At 40.0% G+C, this 20984-nt stretch overlaps 1 protein-coding gene across 2 annotated transcripts in view; it reads left to right on the plus strand.

Annotated features, from left to right (window-relative positions):
- Positions 1-20427, plus strand: part of BMP5 (bone morphogenetic protein 5) — a gene marked incomplete at both ends in the record, with an annotated part of 53872 nt that extends 33445 nt beyond the window's left edge. The window contains 4 exons of one of the 2 annotated variants that reach the window (XM_082481419.1): positions 6204-6401; positions 14751-14827; positions 16485-16595; positions 20278-20427. In XM_082481419.1, the coding sequence (XP_082337545.1) occupies positions 6204-6401; positions 14751-14827; positions 16485-16595; positions 20278-20427 (536 nt within the window). The remainder of the gene's footprint in view (positions 1-6203; positions 6402-14750; positions 14828-16484; positions 16596-20277) is intronic. The other variant, XM_082481420.1, reaches the window with a different exon arrangement.
- Positions 20428-20984: the final 557 nt, after the last annotated feature.

Genomic DNA, 20984 nt, shown 5'->3' on the forward strand with positions numbered 1-20984 from the left:
GGGAATTTAGGATATATATATTTATATTGATATATATATGGACTTTGGCAGGCAATAGCTCTGCCTAAATTCTGAACCATCTGGAAGCCATATAGCCATGTTAGCACAGCACTGAACCCGAGCTAATATATCCTGCCCCTCAGCAGGTTTTATTAGCTTGGGCTCAAGCACTGCCTAAGTACAGCTACACGAGTTCTGGTTCAGAGCTGACTTTGGCCAAAGTTACGTTAGTAAATTCAACATGCTCAGGAATACTGCCGTGTGAGACGAGCCGGAGGGATGACTCTCTGAGTCTCCAAAACAGGGTGACCCCATGGCAGCTGTCCCCTGGGAGAGGTGCCTGCAGCACTGCCGTGGGGTGTTGAGGACTCTGCGGTGGAGCTAGCGTAGGACGTAAGTGCACCAGGAGCACCCTCCCACCCTGAGCAGAGCAGATGATGCAGGTCCAGCACCTGGGAGCACTCCTGGGCACTCTTTAATTTACTCAGAAATGTGTAACCCCTGTTTCCAGCTGGGTCAAGAAATACAGTCAGCATTTTCTTGTGTCTGCTTGTAGCAAGCAACGTCAACACACCCTTCGTTAGTAAGGGCGCACTTACTTTAAGCAGGAGGGCCAGGGAGGTGAGATGGGCTCCTGCCCCTTCTCCTGCCACCACTGCATACTGCTGCATGCTGGTTCTGGCTGTGCAGCTGTGCAACTCCTCCTCCATCCTGCTCCCTACACAGACCAAGGATACATCTGCTTCTCAGCACCAGTATTTTCAAGATGATGGCATTTGTGCTTCATTTCATTCAGAAGGCTTTTATCCATTTTATTCTTTGGTGGATCACCAATTAATCTAATCTCTCCTTGTTTTATTGTCTTCCTGAACACATTTTAAACTGTGCAGAAAAGCCCTAGGACTCCTACAAACCGTTCACAGTTTAAGTGCATTAAATGAAAAGGATAAATCAAGTACTTAGCAAGCGTATTTGTGTATGATTACATCTGATTTTTCATGTAAGCATACATGGTACTGCCACATTATACAGCATACCGTGATTCCTAACATAGTCCCAAGTGTTTTCTTCATGAGCTTTATGAACACCAAAACCAACACAAAAAGATATGTAAAATTCCTTCAACTGAACTGAATCAAAACAACGAAATGTAAAATTTTAAAAACAAAAGCTAAATCTTTAGTTTTGACTAAAGCTGTGAAGCCTAGGAAATGCAGAGCAGACCATCCAAGACCACCCATTTTTCAGAATTCCTTAAAACCTCCAGGGAGCAGAAGAGTTAACAAAACACATGAAGCTTGTTTCAAAAGCATATTTTATGTTGATATAGATAAATGTGTCCACCAAAGGAAAAGTTTGCATAACAGTTTATGTAGATGATACAATAGAGACACTATAAAATACTTTGGAGTTGGAGTGTTAAGGATGTCTTATATATGGACCATCACATTGTGTTGTTAGGCTTTCTCTTCTTTTTTTAATAAGCCTTCATTTAAGCTTTGGTAGCCAAGCTCTACCTCAACTCTTTTGTTTCTCTGAAGTCCCATGGCTTTTAAGAGCACTGTTCAGGCATGAGAAAAACCACATAAGTTTCTATCTAATTTTGGAAACTGCTTTGCGAGCTTTCAGACTCAGAGCCTCAGGAAAGTTTTTGCTCAAATATTAGATGTTATTGCACCTTGTATACTCAGGGTCTTTCTCCAAAAGGCCTTTCCCAACCCTCATTTCAGATATCAGTCCCCGCAAGGAGGAAACTGTAGGTGTGGCATTGGAAATTTTTTTTTCAGCAAACCAGAAATGAATTCTCAACATCACTAAAGTTTTTATTTCTATCTACAAATATATAAAATTATTACCAAAATAACTTCCGTGACCTAGCAGTAGTGGTTAATCTGTAAAATGTGTCTTGTGGCTTGTTGAACACTTTTGAAAGTAAATAAGTGCTTGTTTTTCATAACAAAATGAGTGGTTTGCTGCAGTTCGATGACTCAGGACAAAATAATGGATCTTGGAATCACTCATTGTCCTGTGTTGCCAGTGCAAATCCGGCCAAGACGCATAATGGCTGAAAGCTCTTGCAAAATTAGTGTCTGCTCAATGCCTTGCATAAAATATATACTGCCTGAGGAGAGACAGCCAAGTCACAAATCTTACCATTGTCATTGGCATCCACACTGGCGATCTCCGAAGAAGTCAGCTTTCTGAATGTCGTGAAAAACGAGGCAATGTCTCCAGGTCAGGACTGTGAGACAGATTGTTATTAAAAGCTTGAAGGGCTCTTGCATTTCCATTTGGAGCAGCTGGAGGGGAAAACTGAACTTTTAAGATGGAACTTGATCAGTTCCTGAAAAGAATTGTGTGATATAGCTGCATGTCACAGCAGAAAAATGGGCGTAGTGACACAGCAAATAGCTCCACAGTTATGGTCCTGAGTGCTATTCCTACTCTGTTGGTAAAAAAAAATAACACAACAAAATCATCAGATGTGTCAAAGTAGCACCTTTTTAGAAGCTGAACTTTACAGCTATTTTTGCAACAGTGATTCCTTTATTGTAAGGGGACAGAACGTGAAAAAGCAGATAATACTCATTCAGTTCAGTCAGTCAAACCGGCACTTCCATACAAACTTTTATGCGAACTGCATAAAAAGGGCACTTTACTATCAAATAGAATAAAAGCCAAAAATAAGTTCAAATGCCAAGTCAAACAAATACATCTTGCCAAAGACTCAAAATCATATGAATAAGGACTAAGGAGTTCAGCAGATTTGGAACATAATGCTTTAAATAAGTCTTAGTCTCCAAATATACCTGTCAATATGGAGAAGAGAGAATAAATTGTCATAGCAGGTTTGAGAAGCGCATGCCAGAATGTGAGGAATACCGAGGCCCTGGACTGCCCCCGCACAGAGTGAAGTCCATCTGTTATGCTTATTTGTTTTTTTCTAGGCATAGGGGCAATTGCAGTGCTCAGGTTAAGTGGAGCAGGCGCTAGCTGACTGCTGGTTTCCTGCAGCATCTTCTTCTTTTCTTCTGAAGTCTAAAGAAAAGTCTTTGAAATCCTCAGAATCAAAGATACGATGGAAGTATAAAACCAAACCCATTTTTCAGAATGCTTGAGCACGCTCAATTCTTGTTCAGAGATGCTCAAGAGAAGCAGAGACACACCTCGCTGTTTTGGTTTTACCGGCTTCATGTGGGTAAAGCTCCGAGGGAAGGTGTAGTTAAGCAGGTCAGCCTGAGTCATTCAGCAGATTTTAGAAAATATTGCTCTAATACCACAGTATGGAACAACTGCGTGCTGGAGAGACCTGGATTTTCAGTTGTCATCGAGCCGACGGTTTCCTGAATGCTTACAAGAAATGATAGACTAAAACCACTTACTAAAAACGAAGCCCGTGAATGCTTCTTGCTACAAAGGCCAATCCAGGTTAGGGTAAGATTTTTCTTACCGTATACTGAAATACACACTACGGACAAAGGTGAGGACTACCGAACAAGGCCATAGCACACAGATGGAGCTAATGCTGTGGCAGAAAGCTTGGTGCATTTCAGAAGCAGGATACTTTGAAATACCTTCTGTTCAGGAAGGGGCAAAGCTTTGTGTTCTTAGACTGAAGGAAACCTCCCACTCACACACTTTCTCTCTTCTTTTTTTTTTTTTTTTTTTTTTTAATAATAAAGGATAATAGAAGTTCTGTAAATGCAAACTTTCTTTTGCACAGAAGCAACCTAAAATGGACACAACATATGTGCTTTGAATTTCCAAACCAAACAGTTCAGAGATCCTCTTCGGAAGAAATATAGCATCTCAAGGGCAGTGTATATTTTGATTGCTTCGTCTTCTGAAAGTTGCAGTGAAGCTAAGGTATATGATAAACCAAGAGAAAAAAGTTTAATGATGGACCCACAGAAGCCAATAAAAGTTTTCCTGTTGACTGCACTAGAAGCAGATTCAGTGCATATACCGTTCATGAATCGAACAAATGGGTCCTAAAAACTCAGGCTGGCTGCTTAAAAGATCAAGCAAATAAAGGAATAAAGTCACATAAGCTGTTTCTGTGTGTAAAAAGGCTGTGGGTTACAGGATTAATTTTTTATAGCATATCTCTATACCCTGAATAACCAAGTAAGCCTTAACTTGTGGAATCTTAATAGCCATCTCATTGCTGAAGTCTAAAGGAAACCCAGAGGAAACTTAATAATATTAAAAGTTATTTTAAAGGGAGTTCACATTGGTTTGAAGGATATTTTGCTTCGCACACAATATCCACCATTGTAAATTCAGAGAACCTAGATTTAAATTCAGAAAACCTCCACACATCTTTACAGCCCTCAGTATATAAATCTAATAGTATTCTTAAAACGTCCACTGGTAAGGTATTAATCTTTTACAGATAAAATTAAAATTCTGAAAGTCATTGGAACAAAAAATAAAGAAAAATAGTAAAAATATTCCCTCTAGAAATGAGGGGAAACTTGGAACTTTGTGGTAAGAGGCAAGTTTGTCCATGTTGCAATGAATAGAGAATAGTCTGTACAGTTTTTCATATCTGACTTGCAAGAGAAGATTGGAACATATAGAAATTAATGTTACTGAATTATTTAATAGTAACTCAAATGCATGAAAAGAAGAATTAAAGAAACACAAGACTAAAAAGCCATTTAAAATGAAATCAGAAGCTTCAACAAATATAGTTTTCCCTTGCAGTCAAAAAAGTAATTATCAAAATTGTTCAGAATATGTTGCCAATTACTCTGCTCCATAACTGCTAACTTTCTCAGTTCTTCTCCTGCCTTTGCTGGGCTCTCTGTCACTGGAAACATCTTAAACCAATTTAAAGTGCTACACCTGAATAAACATGTTGTAAAAGTGTTTATGTATTGAAGTGGGTCAGTTCAAGGTATGGTATTTGGCTGGAACTTCTAATTTCTCTTTTTACTGCAAAAGGGCTGCCAGAAGGAGGAAGTCTGAGCTGAATTAATACATTTGTTACAGTGGAAGTAGAATGGAAACTACTTTAACCACAAATCAAACTGCCTCTTTCATTTACGCCAGTGATAGAGTTTTTCTAAGAAATATAGACTCTGGCGTACAGCCACTGTAAGTTTGTGTTTGAAAAGGAAACCTATATGCTTATTTCTATAAGGTTTACTCCTATGCTTATTTGCAAGTTCTTTTTCGGGATGATTGAGTTAACGGCATTATACGTTTGCGAGGCAGATGCTCCTCCGCCGCCCGCGTAGCAAACTTTTCCAGTCGGTTTAGAAGAATCCCCGGGCGCCCCGATGTGGTGCCTGTGCCCGTACCTTCCCGTTTAAAGGACCTCTGTGTCCCCCACCCAGCACAGCTGCACAGCTTCACATGACACTGTCTCATTTTCTGACGGTTGAAGGGCTCTGCATAATACACGTACGCACAAAAGTGTTTACGCTGCCAAAATAAATTCTGTTAAGAGCAAGGGTTTATTTGTTAAAACGTCACTGATGCAGTTTCAGTGACTTGTTTTGCTTTCTTTTCTTTTACTGAGGTTTAGATCCTATAATATAGTGAGGTTACCGCACAGTCCTGACTGAACAAATATTTTAAAGAAATATGCACATCCCCTGGGAACGGAACCAGAGTCAATAATGTACATATTTCAATCTCTGTTCTCTTGAACGACTGAATGCCTTCCAACCTTTACCAGTGAATGAACATCAGTTTGAGTAACACTGCACAATATTTATTTTTAAAGCAGAAGTATATTTTTTATCTGCACTTCTCTTTGCTACCGATTTGCTTTGAGGATATAAGGTTCCATATCTCACATTCAAGTGATGCAAAAATTAGATGACTGCATTACGTTATCCTTTCGATAGCCTACGGACATTAACGAGGCTCATTTATTTTTCAGCTCTATAGATATGTACGAGACTAAATTAAAATACCTGTGTAATGAATAACATATATAGCCCACAGAGAACGCAATCTTATGCAGTGACAAACTACCTGTAAAGCTGTTGAAACTTTTGTAAATTTTTGAATTTTTTGTCTTTTACTTTCTGTTCAACAAATGAGGTTAGATTCTTAATCACGTAAATTCGATGAAATTCAGGATTGTGGGCAAAATGCTTGTCATGCTTCAGTCAGCAGCTGAATTCCCACAGTGGCTTCAGGAGGGGAAGTTCACCTTTTAACTTACGATTTCCATTACTTTATAGGTCGAAGTATCAACGTTAAATCTGCTGGCCTGATTGGAAGACATGGGCCTCAGTCAAAGCAACCATTCATGGTTGCGTTCTTCAAGGCAAGTGAAGTCCTTTTCCGTTCTGTTCGAGCAGCCAACAATAAAAGGAAAAATCAGAACCGCAACAAATCCAGTAGTCATCAGGAGTCTTCTAGGATGCCAAGTGTTGGGGGTAAGATGAAGCTATGATTTACTAGTCTGTTTAGGGGAGTTATGGGCACCTGCTCAAATGCAGCGGAGTCACAGCAGCTCAACAAGATGCTGCTCATTGGCTGAACTGTCAGAAACTCTGCTCCTGCTCCATTTCTACCTGCCTCCTCCCCAGCTTTGATTAAACCTCTTTTGTTATGTCAGCCCTGAGCGTGATCTGCCTTCTCTGAGTCAGGTCACTTACATGTATCACAGGGCTCCTGGATGGTGAAATGCCTAAATCACAGTATCACAGTATCACAGTATGCTAGGGATTGGAAGGGACCTCAAAAGATCATCTAGTCCAATCCCCCTGTCGGAGCAGGAACACCTAGATGAGGTTGCACAGGAAGGCGTCCAGGCGAGTTTTGAATGTCTCCAGAGAAGGAGACTCCACAACCTCCCTGGGCAGCCTGTTCCAGTGCTCTGTCACCCTCACTGAGAAGAAGTTTCTTCTCAAATTTAAGTGGAACCTCTTGTGTTCCAGCTTGAATCCATTACCCCTTGTCCTATCATTGGTTGCTACTGAGAAGAGCCTGGCTCCATCCTCATGACATTCCCCCTTTATATATTTATAAACGCTAATAAGATCACCCCTCAGTCTCCTCTTCTCCAAACTAAAGAGACCCAGCTCCCTCAGTCTTTCCTCATAAGGGAGATGCTCCACTCCCTTAATCATCTTAGTTGCCCTACGCTGGACTCTCTCCAGCAGCTCTCTGTCCTTCTTGAACTGAGGGGCCCAGAACTGGACACAATATTCCAGATGCGGTCTCACCAGGGCAGAGTAGTTGGGGAAAGGCTGTATCTGAGCTTGAATCTAGTCCTACGTAGTAGGCAACTGGGTAAGACCTTTGCTACACATGACAAAACGCTAGAGAGAGTAGAGAGAAGGGTTGCACCCCAACTGCTTGTCTAGGAAGCCTTAGCAAAAGACAGCCTTCACACTCTCGTTTAACTGCCTTTCAGCTGAAGAAGCCAAGATGTAACACAAAAATCTGAATAGTGGAAAAGAGGAGCCTTAACCAATCTGTGAAATTGTAAACTGTTTATGAATTCAGACCAGCTGACACATAACGATGTAAATACACAGTGTGTCCCTGAACGGAATGAATTTGATCCCTTGTTTACCTGAAAGATACTGACAATAATGCACGTGAAAATGTTGTTAGTCCTGTTAGAGCCTGGAATAAGTTTTGTTCCAGTTCTTTCTTGAAATGGTCCTTTCAGCTGGAAGCACAAAGTCACTCTTTAAATATTCTCACTTTTGAACAAACATTTCTACTTTTCGGGGACAGGGTGTGAAGATGTGTCTTTCTAAAAGCATGGCAGATCTAGAATCAGCATATCAAAACTTTGATATAGATGCTATTCTTAAGCCCCGTGTATATCTACAGGTGAGTAAATTAGTATTTCGAGGAAAGAATTCAGCCCTGGAGTGGAACTCATCTATTTGAGGAGAACCATTATGAGCATTATGCATTACTTATATCCATCTCAGAACCTTGAACATGGCAGATTAGAGACCCCGCTAACATAATGCATAAGCCTTTCCCTGATCTTCTGCACAAGGATGAATTTTGCCTTCACAACCACAAACCACTATGGAGTTACTGAAGAAAAAATAGAAATTATTTTAGTTGCTTTCTAATCTTATTTGAAGTTTACCTGGTGAAGTACTGGAATAAAATCCCAGTGTAAGGTTAAAAATTAGTCTTAAAACATATCCTGAAAAAAAAAAATAATACACAGCACTTCAGTAGTGGGCTCAATTTTATTTGCATATGATGTATAGGTAGAAAAAATACTGTCCTATATCTCTAGTTTCTGCTGAGGACCTGAAGCATAGTTATTTCTAGGGTAGGTGACTTAGAGAGATGCACATGTTCCCTATGAGGACCCCAGCTCTTTAAAAGCCTTTGGCATTTGTTAAGGCACCAGAGATCTTTATTTACAACTGGGTTTTGTTTGGTTTTTTTTTTGTTTGTTTGTTTTTAAGTACATTCAAACATGGTCTGTGCAACTGCATTTTCTCCAAAATACAATCTCTTACATCAAGGGTAAGTAATGTTCTCTCTGCACAAAAAAAAAAAAATATTTTAAAAAGATTTTTCATATTTCCTGGAAAATGTTTACTAATTTTGAGAATTACATTATTTTGGGGGAGGCAAACATTCTTTGACATGTACTTTACACACAAGATACCTAAATATATTACTTTCAGGTTAAATCCCATCTTTCTGGTCCATGAGGAAATGAGAATTGAACAGATTTGTTAAGCCTCCTTGATTATAGCAGGAAATCTGAACACAAGTTCCCTGCTGGTTTAACCTGGGAAAAACTCAACCTTAACACATGCTAGCAAGTTACATCGGCATGAAGATTTCTCAGGAAAAGCTGTCTGTATGTCCCAAAACACCAGTCAACCTCATCTGTGCATCCAGTCGTGCTCCAGAACTGTTGTAAAACAAGAAAAATCAGAACATCTCCAGTGAAATGAGATTATGAAACAGAATTTCTCCTAACCTCTTTAGGCCCCCAGTCTGCGTAAACGTGGAGGTGCATCGCTATATACGTTGATCCATGCCAGATCTGTGTCAGAAGTTGCAGTTTAAGAAAACAAAATTAGGTTAAGAGGCAACTGCATATGCAGTTGCATCAAAGGCAGGGGCAGCGTCCTCTGACTGGAGATGGAGGCAGCAAGATATGGGCAGGCTGGAATAAATGGCAAAGCTGAAGTAACCACAGCCTCTCACAGCAATGTCCTCCATAGCAAAACCGCTTGGAGGAGTAGCTCATGCACCATGGCAAATCAGCTTCCATGTGCTTCCCTTGCAGGTTGCCTCAATGGTCGCAAAAATCTTCCTTTATCTGGATGATATTAATGACCAGTGATGGGGCTTTTCAGGCTATAAGTGATTCAAAACACTTTTTCATTTAATAACTAGCACAACAACACTCATTAAAATCTGCAGATGAGTGCACTGATGGCTACAAAGGCTATGTGCAGATTCTATCCAGATGCTCAAGTGTGCAAACAAGACGTGAAGGAGAGAACACATTCGTATTCCCAGATCTTCACATCTTCAGAGAATACAGGTAGAGTTCTTCCATGGGAGAGCCTGTTTCAGGGGAAAGCTATGCCCTTCTCCTCCTCTTCACCAGCCCCAGGAACTGTACAAGTGCAGTGGATATGCTGCGGCCCTGCAGGCTTGTGAGAGAAGGCTGATTCTCCTAGTTCTCTACGTCTTCCAGTAATGAACAGCGCTTAAAAAGTATAATTCATTCAATACACCAAAGAAAACCCCCCAAAATTCTGCCCATCGTCTTCCTCATGACAGCCTGTCAATAGACTATATTCAATTCTCATTCACCCCTTGATGCAAGACATTGTTGATGCATACGACAGAGTGATGGGCAAACGTAATTGTAGGATGTAGGTCCCTGTTTCTAAGCTTATTCGATAATCTTATATCTACAGCACCTAAGTCAGACATTGACAGTCAAAAATGCTCATCTGCATGGCCAGGTTATGTAGCCAGACCCAGATAGGTATACTGTCATTTATATGTCACAGGCTTCAGTTATACTTCTCTGTGTACATCAATCCCAACTTTTCCCCCTTTTTTTCCTTTTTCTTTTTTTCCCCCTTCCTCCTTCCCTTTGCCTTTACCGTTTGACATCTTCCTTTTGCCTCTTGCCTTTTGTCTTTTGCCTTCTTCCTTTTGCTGCCTTCTCTTCTGTTTTCAAACCTCAGTGATTAACTTCACTGTATTCTCAGCACATCAAAAAGGAGAGCCCCACTGGGCAACTCAGTTCTTCCCTTCCAATGGACAACACATTTTTTGAATTATTCATGAAGATATGCATAAACACAACATGAAGAAAATAAAATCTATATGTGTCAGTTATTATAACACCTGGGCAAATGTTGATAGATTTGGGGTCAGCATCCCTGTGTTGCTAAGAACTTCAAGAGAAGATGACATCAATGCAGTGCAAAGACAGACACATTACACTTAGTGTTCAGGCTCCACCTGCCTGCTATGCACAGAGGATTGGACTGTTTATTACTTACACAGTTGTATTTTTGTCATACTGAAGATAAACAAATCAAAACAAGACAACTTGTTCCCAAAGTACATCACATAACTCTTCTTTAAAACAAAGCTGGTTCAATTTTTATTTTTTTTTAACGTCATCTAGAAAGAATTATGGTATAATTGGGCAGAAGAGTATATCCACATTTAAATATTGAATAGTGACTTACACCAGGAAACTCTAAAACAAAGCTACATAATTTTTGTTCATAATGCAGTGAGATCAAAACAAGAACCAATACTTAACTCTGCATTTCCTGTATTTTATTGGTTGGTGTCACACTAATTAATTAAAAACACAGTACTTCGTGATAGTATGTATAGGCATGTCTATATGTCTTTATTTCCCTTGAAAAAAACAACAAACCCCTCATTAAATTTCTTATAAATATATTTTCTTGCCCTTCTTCCACAGCTTTTTCTCCTACGTAGGGGTTTGGACCCCAACTGCAGTCCCTGAATAGCTGAGGAACAGCGTTAGTCACAATAGCCTACGGTTTTGATTCTTGACAGAATAAGCATATGGGCCTTGAAGCTACAGTATGTGAAATTGGATCCTTGGCACCAGATCATATTATAAATGTCATGTTTGATACTTGTATGAAATGTTACATTACACACATTTGTCTTAAATGAAAGATAGAATTCAAGGAAGGAATACAGACTTGCCCGATTCTCACTTTCTTCATAGGTGTATGGGTTAGATGGTTTTCTGATAGGTGTCTGCATATGAAATGCAGATCATGTTATCAGGTGTCCTGGTGTGACCATTCACCCACCGCTGGTTAACCTATATTCAAATAATTCAGAGTATCGAGACAATGAAGACATCTATGTGATGACTTACATATTTATTATTCAGCCTTTCTCCTTTAACTGTAGGGAGTTCTACTAGATTCTGGTGCTAAAACTTCTGTAGATATTCTTAAATACGAATATTTCATGACTGAGAGAAAACTGGCAAAAGCAATCTTCAGCTTTCATTTGTTTGCCTGCTTGGGTGTGATCTCACACCAGATTGTGACTTTCCTGACTTTCTCATCTGCATTTCTTTCCCACAGTTTTCAGTCACAGTTTTTTTGCAAAGTGACTTGCATTCTGTATTACTGAATTTTAAATTCCTACTAATAGCTAAAACAGAAAAGCTCAATATTTTCCTCCTATGAGCTCTGATATTAGTTGAAATCAGTATACAGATCCTTGTAAAGAGCGATCAGTGAAACACAGTTCAATTTTTTTTAACTTAAAATTCCTTTACTCTCTACTACCTTCACCTTACTTCTAATGTGTGTGCAGAACATACTAGGTTATTACAGACAACTCAGCACAAAGGATGACTAAGACTTCTTGGTTTTGTTGAAGGCATATAAATTTCTGAAAACTCGTGGTATCCTAGGGTATCTTTCCTTGCTTCCAGTGGCTACTCCAGAAACACACAGGACTCACATATGATGTGGGTATATATTTTGACGCCACATGCCCTGGGGCAACTGAGAGTATCTGAGATGGCAGCAGGTAACTAACTACCTGTGGAGAACCTTTAATGACTGTGATTGAAAATCAGCCCAAAAAGGGCTAGGAAAATACCATAGGAAAGAAGGTAGCATTCATCTTTAAAAAAGAATGAGGATTTGGGGTATTAGCTTAGAAAGCCTAACTTAACATCTCTGCTGGTACTGGAACAAGTTATTTAGTACTGCAAATGGATATATCTTGACTTGTTCACAGCTGTTGGCACAGTTTCAGGAAATGTATATTCAGGAGGTATATTCAACATAAAGTAGGTACACAGCCTGTTAAAAGAAAAAAAAAAAAAAGCATATTCAAGGAGTGTGTTACCAATAAGAGTAAAATTTGGGTGGGTATTTTGAATGGCATATCATCGATCCTCTTTCTGGATTGGATTCAGTCAAATATTTTCTTGGTAATTTGGATGATTGATCAGTCCTCCCAGATCTTGCCAGTAAAAAACAAGACAAAAAAAGTCATTGGGTACCTTAACCTTTTCTGAGTCCTTCTTGTTGACCTACACATCCCTCACAAGTTTCAACTCCAGCTAAGCTTTGGCTTTCCTAATGTCATCCCTGCACGTTTAGGCAATACGTTTATGTTATTTCTGTGTAGATCATCCCAATTCCACATTACTTTTACTTCCTATTTCAATTTGAGCTCAGTCAAGAGTTTCCTATTCAGTCACAGTGGCTTTGTGCCATGCTTGCTTAACCTGCACATGAGAATGGACTTACCTTGTGCTTCTCTCAGAGATTTTCCTGGGAAATCATCCAGGTCTCCTGGTCTCCTTTGTCCTCCAGGCCAGTGTGCCATGAGACCATGTGAAGAAGATCTCTGAACAAGCTGAAATCTGTCCTTCTGAAGTCCAGGGTTGCAATGCTGTTGTTGATCTTGGTCATCTCTCAGAACCTTTTAACTCCACCATATCATGGTTTCTGCGATTCTCATCAACATCCGGTCCCCCAACCTGTTCTTTATTCATTGATTTGTATAAATAGAACATAATCCTAAGGTGTCTAGGCAGGAGTATATGAAAAAGGTATCTGAAGCTGATAATTTGACAGTGTGGTTTTGCTGCAAAACTCCTGTTTTGGAATATACTGATAGAAAATAATCCAGAAATTGTAGGAAAAAATTATTTTACTGAACGCAATGTGTTCAGCTTTGGCCGTCACATCTTCAGAAAGACACAGAGAAACTGAAGAGAACCCAGAGAAGCAATGTTAGCATAGATCAGGACAGATGACAAGAAGCAGTTTGTAAATTTGCAGAAAAGCTCCTTTAGGCCAGTTATTTGGAAGAGTTTTCTGCAAGGATACTGCAGTACTATGGAATCACGGAGTTTCAGAGTTGGAAGGGACCTCTAGAGATCATCTAGTCCAACTCCCCTGCTAAAGCAGGATTGCCAGAGCACATTACTCAGGACTGCATCCAGGCGGGTCTTGAAAAGCTCCAGAGAAGGGAACTCCGCAACCTCCCTGGGCAGCCTGTGCCAGTGCTCTGTCACCCTCACCGTAAAGAAGTTTTTCCGTGTATTTGAACAGAACTTCCTATGTTCCAACTTGTGCCCATTGCCCCTCGTCTAATGCATTATCTCACAGACTTTAGAACTCCATTTCATTTTATGTGAAAAAGGTCCCTTAATTTTTCAGGAATTTTTCAACAGAGCATCTCCCATCACAGCCTCAAGTCTTTTAATGTTCAAAAACATTAAAGAAATGTTATTCCTAAAAATGAAGATTTTATTCCTTTTGCAGTGTCTTCCTTGTTTGCTTTTTCTTTGTCATCGTTGTTGTTGTGAATTTCAGCCAACCTTTTTTTTTTTTTTTTTCCTGCTAGAATGGCTATTTTGGTCAAAAAAAAGCCACTTTAAGCATTTTTGAAATGGAACCAGAGGGACAGGCTGTCCTCCCTGCTCCATCACATGCCCCACTGATGCCATCATTTGCCAAACCAACTCTGGGATGCTAATGTGGTGAATGCATGACCCTATTCCCTCCCTCTCCTGTTACTCAGAGGCAGGAAGGAACAAGTACTAGATTTTCTCCAGGATTAAAATTGTCCTGGAGAAGCATGTATGGAAGGTTCTCTGTGTCTTTCTATCCTGATACATCTCTAACAGTGCAGAAACATTCAGGTCTTTAAAAACCATCTGTTAGGCTACTTGTTTACATTAGTATTGTCAACTAAAGACCATCAAGTGGTGAATATTTCCTGAAAATATGGTAAAAAATGAAGGAGTACAAAATGTGCTAATGTTTAAATAACAGACTTTTGGAAATTCTGTTGTTTCAGGGCAATTTTTACCATTGTCAATTTATCTTTTGAATTGGGCTACTTTCTTTACCTGGCAATTAAACCTGTGCCAAATACAGGTGAATTCCCTGTATCTTGGATCAAGCTCTTACTCGTCCTCCTTTGAATACCTGTGTGCATATTATCAGAGTTGTTACCTAGCTCCCAGCACACAGACATCTTGTAAACCTGTTTCCCCTAATGCTGAGTGGATCGTTTTTTCTGTGTACGCAAACTGTATCAGGCTGACACTGTTGATTCTGCGTTTCCAGGTCTACACTGCCTTTACAACCAACCCGAGGAATATAAATGACAGTATGCTTGCTCCTTTCCTTTGTACAGTTTGGTCAGGAACTCCAAAATAGCTAAATCTTGTTGGTTCTAGCAATGCTTCTAAATATTTTTTTGTTATTATTTTCTTCCTGTAGATTATAACACAAGCGAGCAAAAGCAAGCGTGTAAGAAACATGAACTTTACGTGAGTTTCCGAGACTTAGGATGGCAGGTATGACTATAAACGCTGTTTCCTGACAATTCAAATTGGGACCACCTATTTTACAGTCCCCCATTATTTACAGTCTGTTTTCTTCATGGTAGTTGGTGTTTCACCGATGAGAGACAAATTCTTTCAATGCATTTTGTAATGAATCCCTATCACTATTGCTTTATGTTTTTTGGCTGCTGTTCTCTCAATGATTTTGCAAATGTTAATGGCTTTAAGATCTGGATTCATTCACACAAAGATAAATCTGAGCTATTATTCAAGATACGAATAGATGTGCAGTAAATGAAACCAAAATCCCCACTGTGAGCAATGGAACTTTCGGAATTCACACTTGAATTCTCCCAGGTTCAATGCTGTCTGCTGCAGGTCAGAGAGGTTTCACTGGGGTAGTGTCCGCAGGGAACTAGAGCTTGGATCACTGATCAGAGATCAGATTATAACACCATCAGCAACCTATAACCTAGGTATATTGCATACGTAGGTAAGAACACAGAGACGGCCGTCTGTGTATTTCACATTTATCTGAATTATTTTAAAACCATTCTCCATGAGCAGGACAAGTCTACAAGGAGAAAAATGGTGCTGTCTCTTTAGTGACAGCTCATCCTTTACACATCCAGCTCAGATTCTCATACGGCCTCATTACCCTGCCTGACTTTTTGTTGTATGTTTATCCTCACAGCAGCCTGAAGAAGTAGGCAGAGACTGTTTTCCCAAGTCTGCAGAGCGTAATCACCCTGTCCGCAGCCACAGAGCAGGCTTGTGGTATGGACCTGAACACAGGCTACTGAACAAGTGAGCCGTTGTCTCTCTGTAGATCACAGATTTTTCCAGCTATCACCAGTTTTTTCATTTTTTGAAACACTGAATTCTGATAGGCCCCAAGATGTGCAAGGCTCTCAGATCAGTCATTCAAGGTGGCCACAGAGAAAAGAAAATCTATTTTATTCACAAAAAAATACTTGAAGAATCCAAAGTTTCAGTTGGAAAGCCAAAGCTACACTGTACAATATTTGATCAGTGAAACTTGGGGTGAAATGAGATATAAAGAAACAAAACCCAAGAAGTAGGTACTTGATCCTCTTTGCCCTTCCCACAACACCTCCATTACCTTTGCCTGGCAAAGGAGGAAATCAGAAAGCTAAACACATAGCTTTCATTAACATTTTAAAATATTTTCCCTCCTGGGGTCTTTTGCCCATGCTGTGTTGCTAGAAATACTCAAAATGTATGATTTTCAGTGGCATTCCAATGGGTGATCTCCAACAGCCCTCAGTGTCATGCAATAATACAATTAATGATATGCTGAAGCAAGAGGATGCATTTTACTTACTTTTGTTGCACCAAGAAGTGCTCAAGATTTTCAGCCTGGGAAGTGAAGTATTCTGACAAACATATTTGGACCTTTAATTTCCCTTACAGCCCCATTAGTTGGTATTCAGTGCAGATTGCTAAGTTTAATTTAATTTTCATCTGAGTTTTGCATACACAAAGCAAATAATTCTTTTTTTTTAAAAAAAAAAGTAATTTTACATGACACATTCTGAAATTCATTTTGTCCTTGGACAAGTCTTAGTTAGTTTGATATGGTTTTAAATTCTCTGAGTAAGAGAAAAATAAAATCATAATTGAGTGCGGTTATTTGTTCTTGGTTTAGGACTGGATTATTGCACCGGAGGGGTACGCTGCGTTTTACTGCGATGGAGAGTGTTCTTTCCCCCTCAATGCCCACATGAATGCAACAAACCACGCCATTGTTCAGACTCTGGTATGCCTCTGCCTATGTTGTAGTTGCCTATTTTGCAGTTGTAAGCGTCTTGGGACAGGGGCTGTCTCTTCCTCTGTTTGCTAGTACTGGATTTTGATTATTTCTGTGTAAATGATAACCCATTTCAAAGATGTGCTTTGATGATTATGCTGGAGAGAGGATGAACTGTCCAGAGTGGCCTGCGTGGTTGGTTTCTCTTCCATTTCAAATGCAATAACACTGTGTCAAATTACTGGAGAATTGCGCAGACAAGAAACAAAGGGGCCCCCTGGTCCCACTTCCAAGAGTTTTTTGCAGCTTATTGAAGCACCATGTTAACATCTACATGCTATACCTTCCAGAAATGTTGACGCTTGGCCACTCTGCAGACCTCTGTTGTCAACTGTTGGCAGAGATACTTAAACCGTAATTTAATGTGAAGCTTTGCAAGCAGATGCATTTGCATCTAAGAAATTGTGTTCAATCATGCCTGGCTAACAAATGCAATCTATAAATAAGTGTGTTTGGATCTGTTGCTCTGCCGGGTACGTGTAAAAGGAGATTTACAGCCTCTGCTAGTTCTTATGTTAGTCCTGTGTGTCAACTGGAGCAACCAAAAAGACGATCTTAGTCGAAGCAGCTGGCCAGGCCTCCTTTACCCCAGCAGCATTCAGCTACGGTTCAGAAAACACAGCACCTACAGAAACTAACACCTTTAGACTATGCCTAAATGCAGTGTTGTGAGTCCGATGCCTGGTCATGATTTGCCACCTGCGCTAGCTGAAGAACTGGCTCTGAACATCATCAGTATTAGCAGAATGATTAAGCAGCAGAGGAATGAGAGATAATACACGAGGAGGGAGTGGGAGTACGAAATCAGAACAGGAAAGGGCTGCCATCCCTAATTAGTTTCTGGAAAGGTCAAGGCACTCGACTGCAATTAGAGAAACATGGGTTTAAGGATCCCTCTGATTTAAACTGATGATAGGAAAGTATCCTGACCACCAGACTATGCTGAGTCGTCTGTCCATGGATGGCGATCTTTTTCTTTAATTTTGACATAAAAACCCTGGGCCTGAAAAACCTTCTCCTTCAAAAATGAGTGCAGCTATTACCCTCCAAAGAAAAAAAAAAAGAAAAAAAAAAAACAAAACACTCCCCCCCCCCCCCCAAAAAAAAAGGTGGGTGGGGGGGAAGAGAACCACAAACACACAAAGAAATTTTGGTTTATTTCTGATAGAAAAAAAAAATCTGCTAGTGAAAACTGCCAAGTATTTCTACATAAGAGTGACAATTTTAAAGCCTCAGCATGTGCTGAGACCTCTTCCTTTCCATTCAACTTTTCATTTATGCACCTTCTACAAGTCCAGCCAGCAATGCAACGTTATTCCTGTATACCAGAATTCAAGTCAGCAAGATTCACAAAAAGAAGGGAAAAAGTCAGAGGCTGGAAATAAACAGAAGAATTGAGGTAAGGGGTTCAGGTGAAGGGGAACGGCAAATGCTAGTTGGCAAGGAATATATTAATGTGCCTAGGAAATGATGAGGAACAGCACATATGCAGTCCTCAGCTGAGAAGAAATAGGTCAGCAAAGCAATAGTTTAGCATTATGCAAACATTGACCAGAAAAGTTGCCAATATCAGTGAGATCCCCAGGTTAGAGTTCCCTCCTGCTATTATGGACTGTTAAATAAAAAGTGGCCCAGTGCTACTTTCTCTTGTGTGTCTATGCTTTCCAAAAATGGTTAATTTCCCATTGTTAAGAAATTTGTGTAGTTTGTCCTATTTTTTAAATTGGATACTGAAATTTTCCCTCCTTTTTATGGCCTTTTTGGAATTGTGTGTCTCCCTCTGCATGTACTGTACATGCATTCAGTTGTGCAGCCAAAAAATCATGAGGCTAATTAAATTTTAACTGCACATAAATTAGATGAGATAACAGTAGTTGAATGCTTTCTGGTTTAAATTATACAAAATTCAGATTTACACAAGGTGTGCACATGGGGATGGCTTGGGAAACAATTATTCATACACCCCACCCTAATCCAAATGTAATCATCTCCCAGCCATACCGATTACACCATTCTAAAAAAGCCCACTCTTTGGGTTGGGAAGTGATTGTTCTTTGGTACCCCTCCAAACTTTACTGACTCATTTTTTTTTCTTTTGTAACAAGAATAGGAGAAATGCTGGGCCAGTACCTCTCTCTCTCGTCTTTTTCTGAGACTGAACTTAGGCAGACAGACGATACAGGCGCATATAACTACAAGACAGACTGCACTTAACGAATTTTATAAGCTTTCTTCTCTGCTCTTGATTCCCACCACGCTCTGAACGGGCATTGGAGTAGAAATGACCTCATGGGCCTGGAAGTCAGTGGATTAGCAGGTCAACTAGCCCTGACTTCCAGGCTCACTCTGGAAAAGGCTGCGAGGATGGCTGTCGTGCAGGGCTAGCAGGGCCATGGAGCTCCCAGCTGGGGTGGCAGGGGCTGGTGGGACCAGCAGTTACGGCAGGGCAAACATCTGCCTAGACGAGGCACAATCATTCTTTTCTCCAGTGCTTCGCTATTCATTTGTTAAACTGTTTTTAAATGTGTGTCTAAACCCTTACTAAACTGCTACTTCAGGATTTATTATTGCTCATTTCAAAAGACCTTCTCATGGTAACAGTTATGTAAAAATCGTTTCCTGATAGACTGTTCTCTGTTGTCTGGCAGAGGCTCTGGGCTTATATCACTGCAAGACAGATGGCTCTAACAGATTTACAAAGACTTAACATACAAATGAAACCTATTACTGCTGAAGTCTTCATCCATGCCTTAATAATCTCTTGCCCTCTCTATTACAACTCCCTCTTTTCTGGCCTCCCCAGTTTCCAAGTCTTCAGCATGTGTAGGATATTACGTCCAACCTTCTTTCAAGTACAAAGAACTTGTATTTCCCCCATTTTCAGATATTTCCACTAGATCTTGTTGGTTCTGGGATGCTGTTCAATCCTCTTTTCCTTCTCTTTAACCTTTCATTGATATATTTCAGCCTAGTGTACATAATGCCTTCTCCGCCTCAGCCCTTTCCCCAAACCCTCTGTCCAGCTGGCACCCACCTTATGCATTGATTTTGACTTCAGTGGAAGTAGAATTAGGTCCACGGATACCTAGATAAGACCTTAAAATACACTCGCGCTGTCTGAGAACCCACATCTTACCGTTTCACAGGCTGAAAACAGTTTCAGTATGAGCTTTGCCTGCACAGCCTCTGCTGTCCGCAGCAGACTTTGCTCCACGCCGAGACCCTGCCACAGGAAAGCTTTTTAACACGTGCTGGGGTCCTGGGGAGACCCGGGACTGAGCCTGTCCTTCGTGTTAAGCACTGTCCTCAGCAGAGATGGCACTGACATTATGTTTAAGTGTTTTCCTACGCAGCCGCCTAACTCCGACTCTTTTCTAAATTGCGTCTGAAACCCAACTCTCTGTCTTGGCTGCTCCTCCTCGTTTATCTCTCCATCTGCTCTTATTGTATAACTCTGCCTGCGCGATTGAAATCAGAGCAACGTTCTGGAGGTAAGCTGCGCTTTAAAGTTGCTAACCGAGGAAAATCTGCGACCACAGCACTCTCTGAATTGCAAAGACATGTTTTGCACTGACATTGTCCTTGTACGTCTCCGTTTGATATATGAGCTATGTATTTATCTGTCTTTCAGGTTCACTTGATGTTCCCTGATCATGTACCAAAGCCATGCTGTGCACCAACAAAACTGAATGCAATCTCCGTCCTCTACTTTGATGACAGTTCCAATGTTATTTTAAAAAAATACAGGAATATGGTTGTGCGTTCATGTGGCTGCCACTAGAATAAAAAAAAAAATAATCTAAAGCAGAGGGTTTTATTCAGGATTGTAATAAAGTCGAGATATGAGCCTTGCTGATGAAAAGGCAGTCCAAAATTTATTCCATTTCATGTCATCTCTCATTTAAATGTACAGTATAATGTATATAGTAGCTTTTATTTATTTAAAAGTATATAGTTTCTTTTGTATGAGCAAAATTTCAGAACCATTTATTTTATGGGTCACCTCACTATGCAGCAGAACTTCACAAGCTAATTTTTCAATTGACCGTACTGGAATCTATTTCATTCCATTTCAATATTTTAAAGTAAAGCCTTTGTATAGATTTTTTTTTAAAGCTAGAAACTCCAAAACTTCTGTAACTGCTTCGTATTGTTAAAGGAACTGAAATACGTTTGGTTAAATTGTGCCAATGAAAACTGTGGCGGGGTATTTATTTAGAAAAAGGCACAGAAAAAACCTCAACAAAACTGCTTGGCAAAACATATTTTTTCTTTTAGAAGAAGTTCTGCTCCATTAGAAAAAGTGAAATGTTGAACAGTGCTTAAGTAAATAAATAG

The sequence above is a fragment of the Vanellus vanellus genome (assembly GCF_965231255.1).
Source record: "Vanellus vanellus genome assembly, chromosome: 3".
Lineage (NCBI taxonomy): Eukaryota > Metazoa > Chordata > Aves > Charadriiformes > Charadriidae > Vanellus > Vanellus vanellus.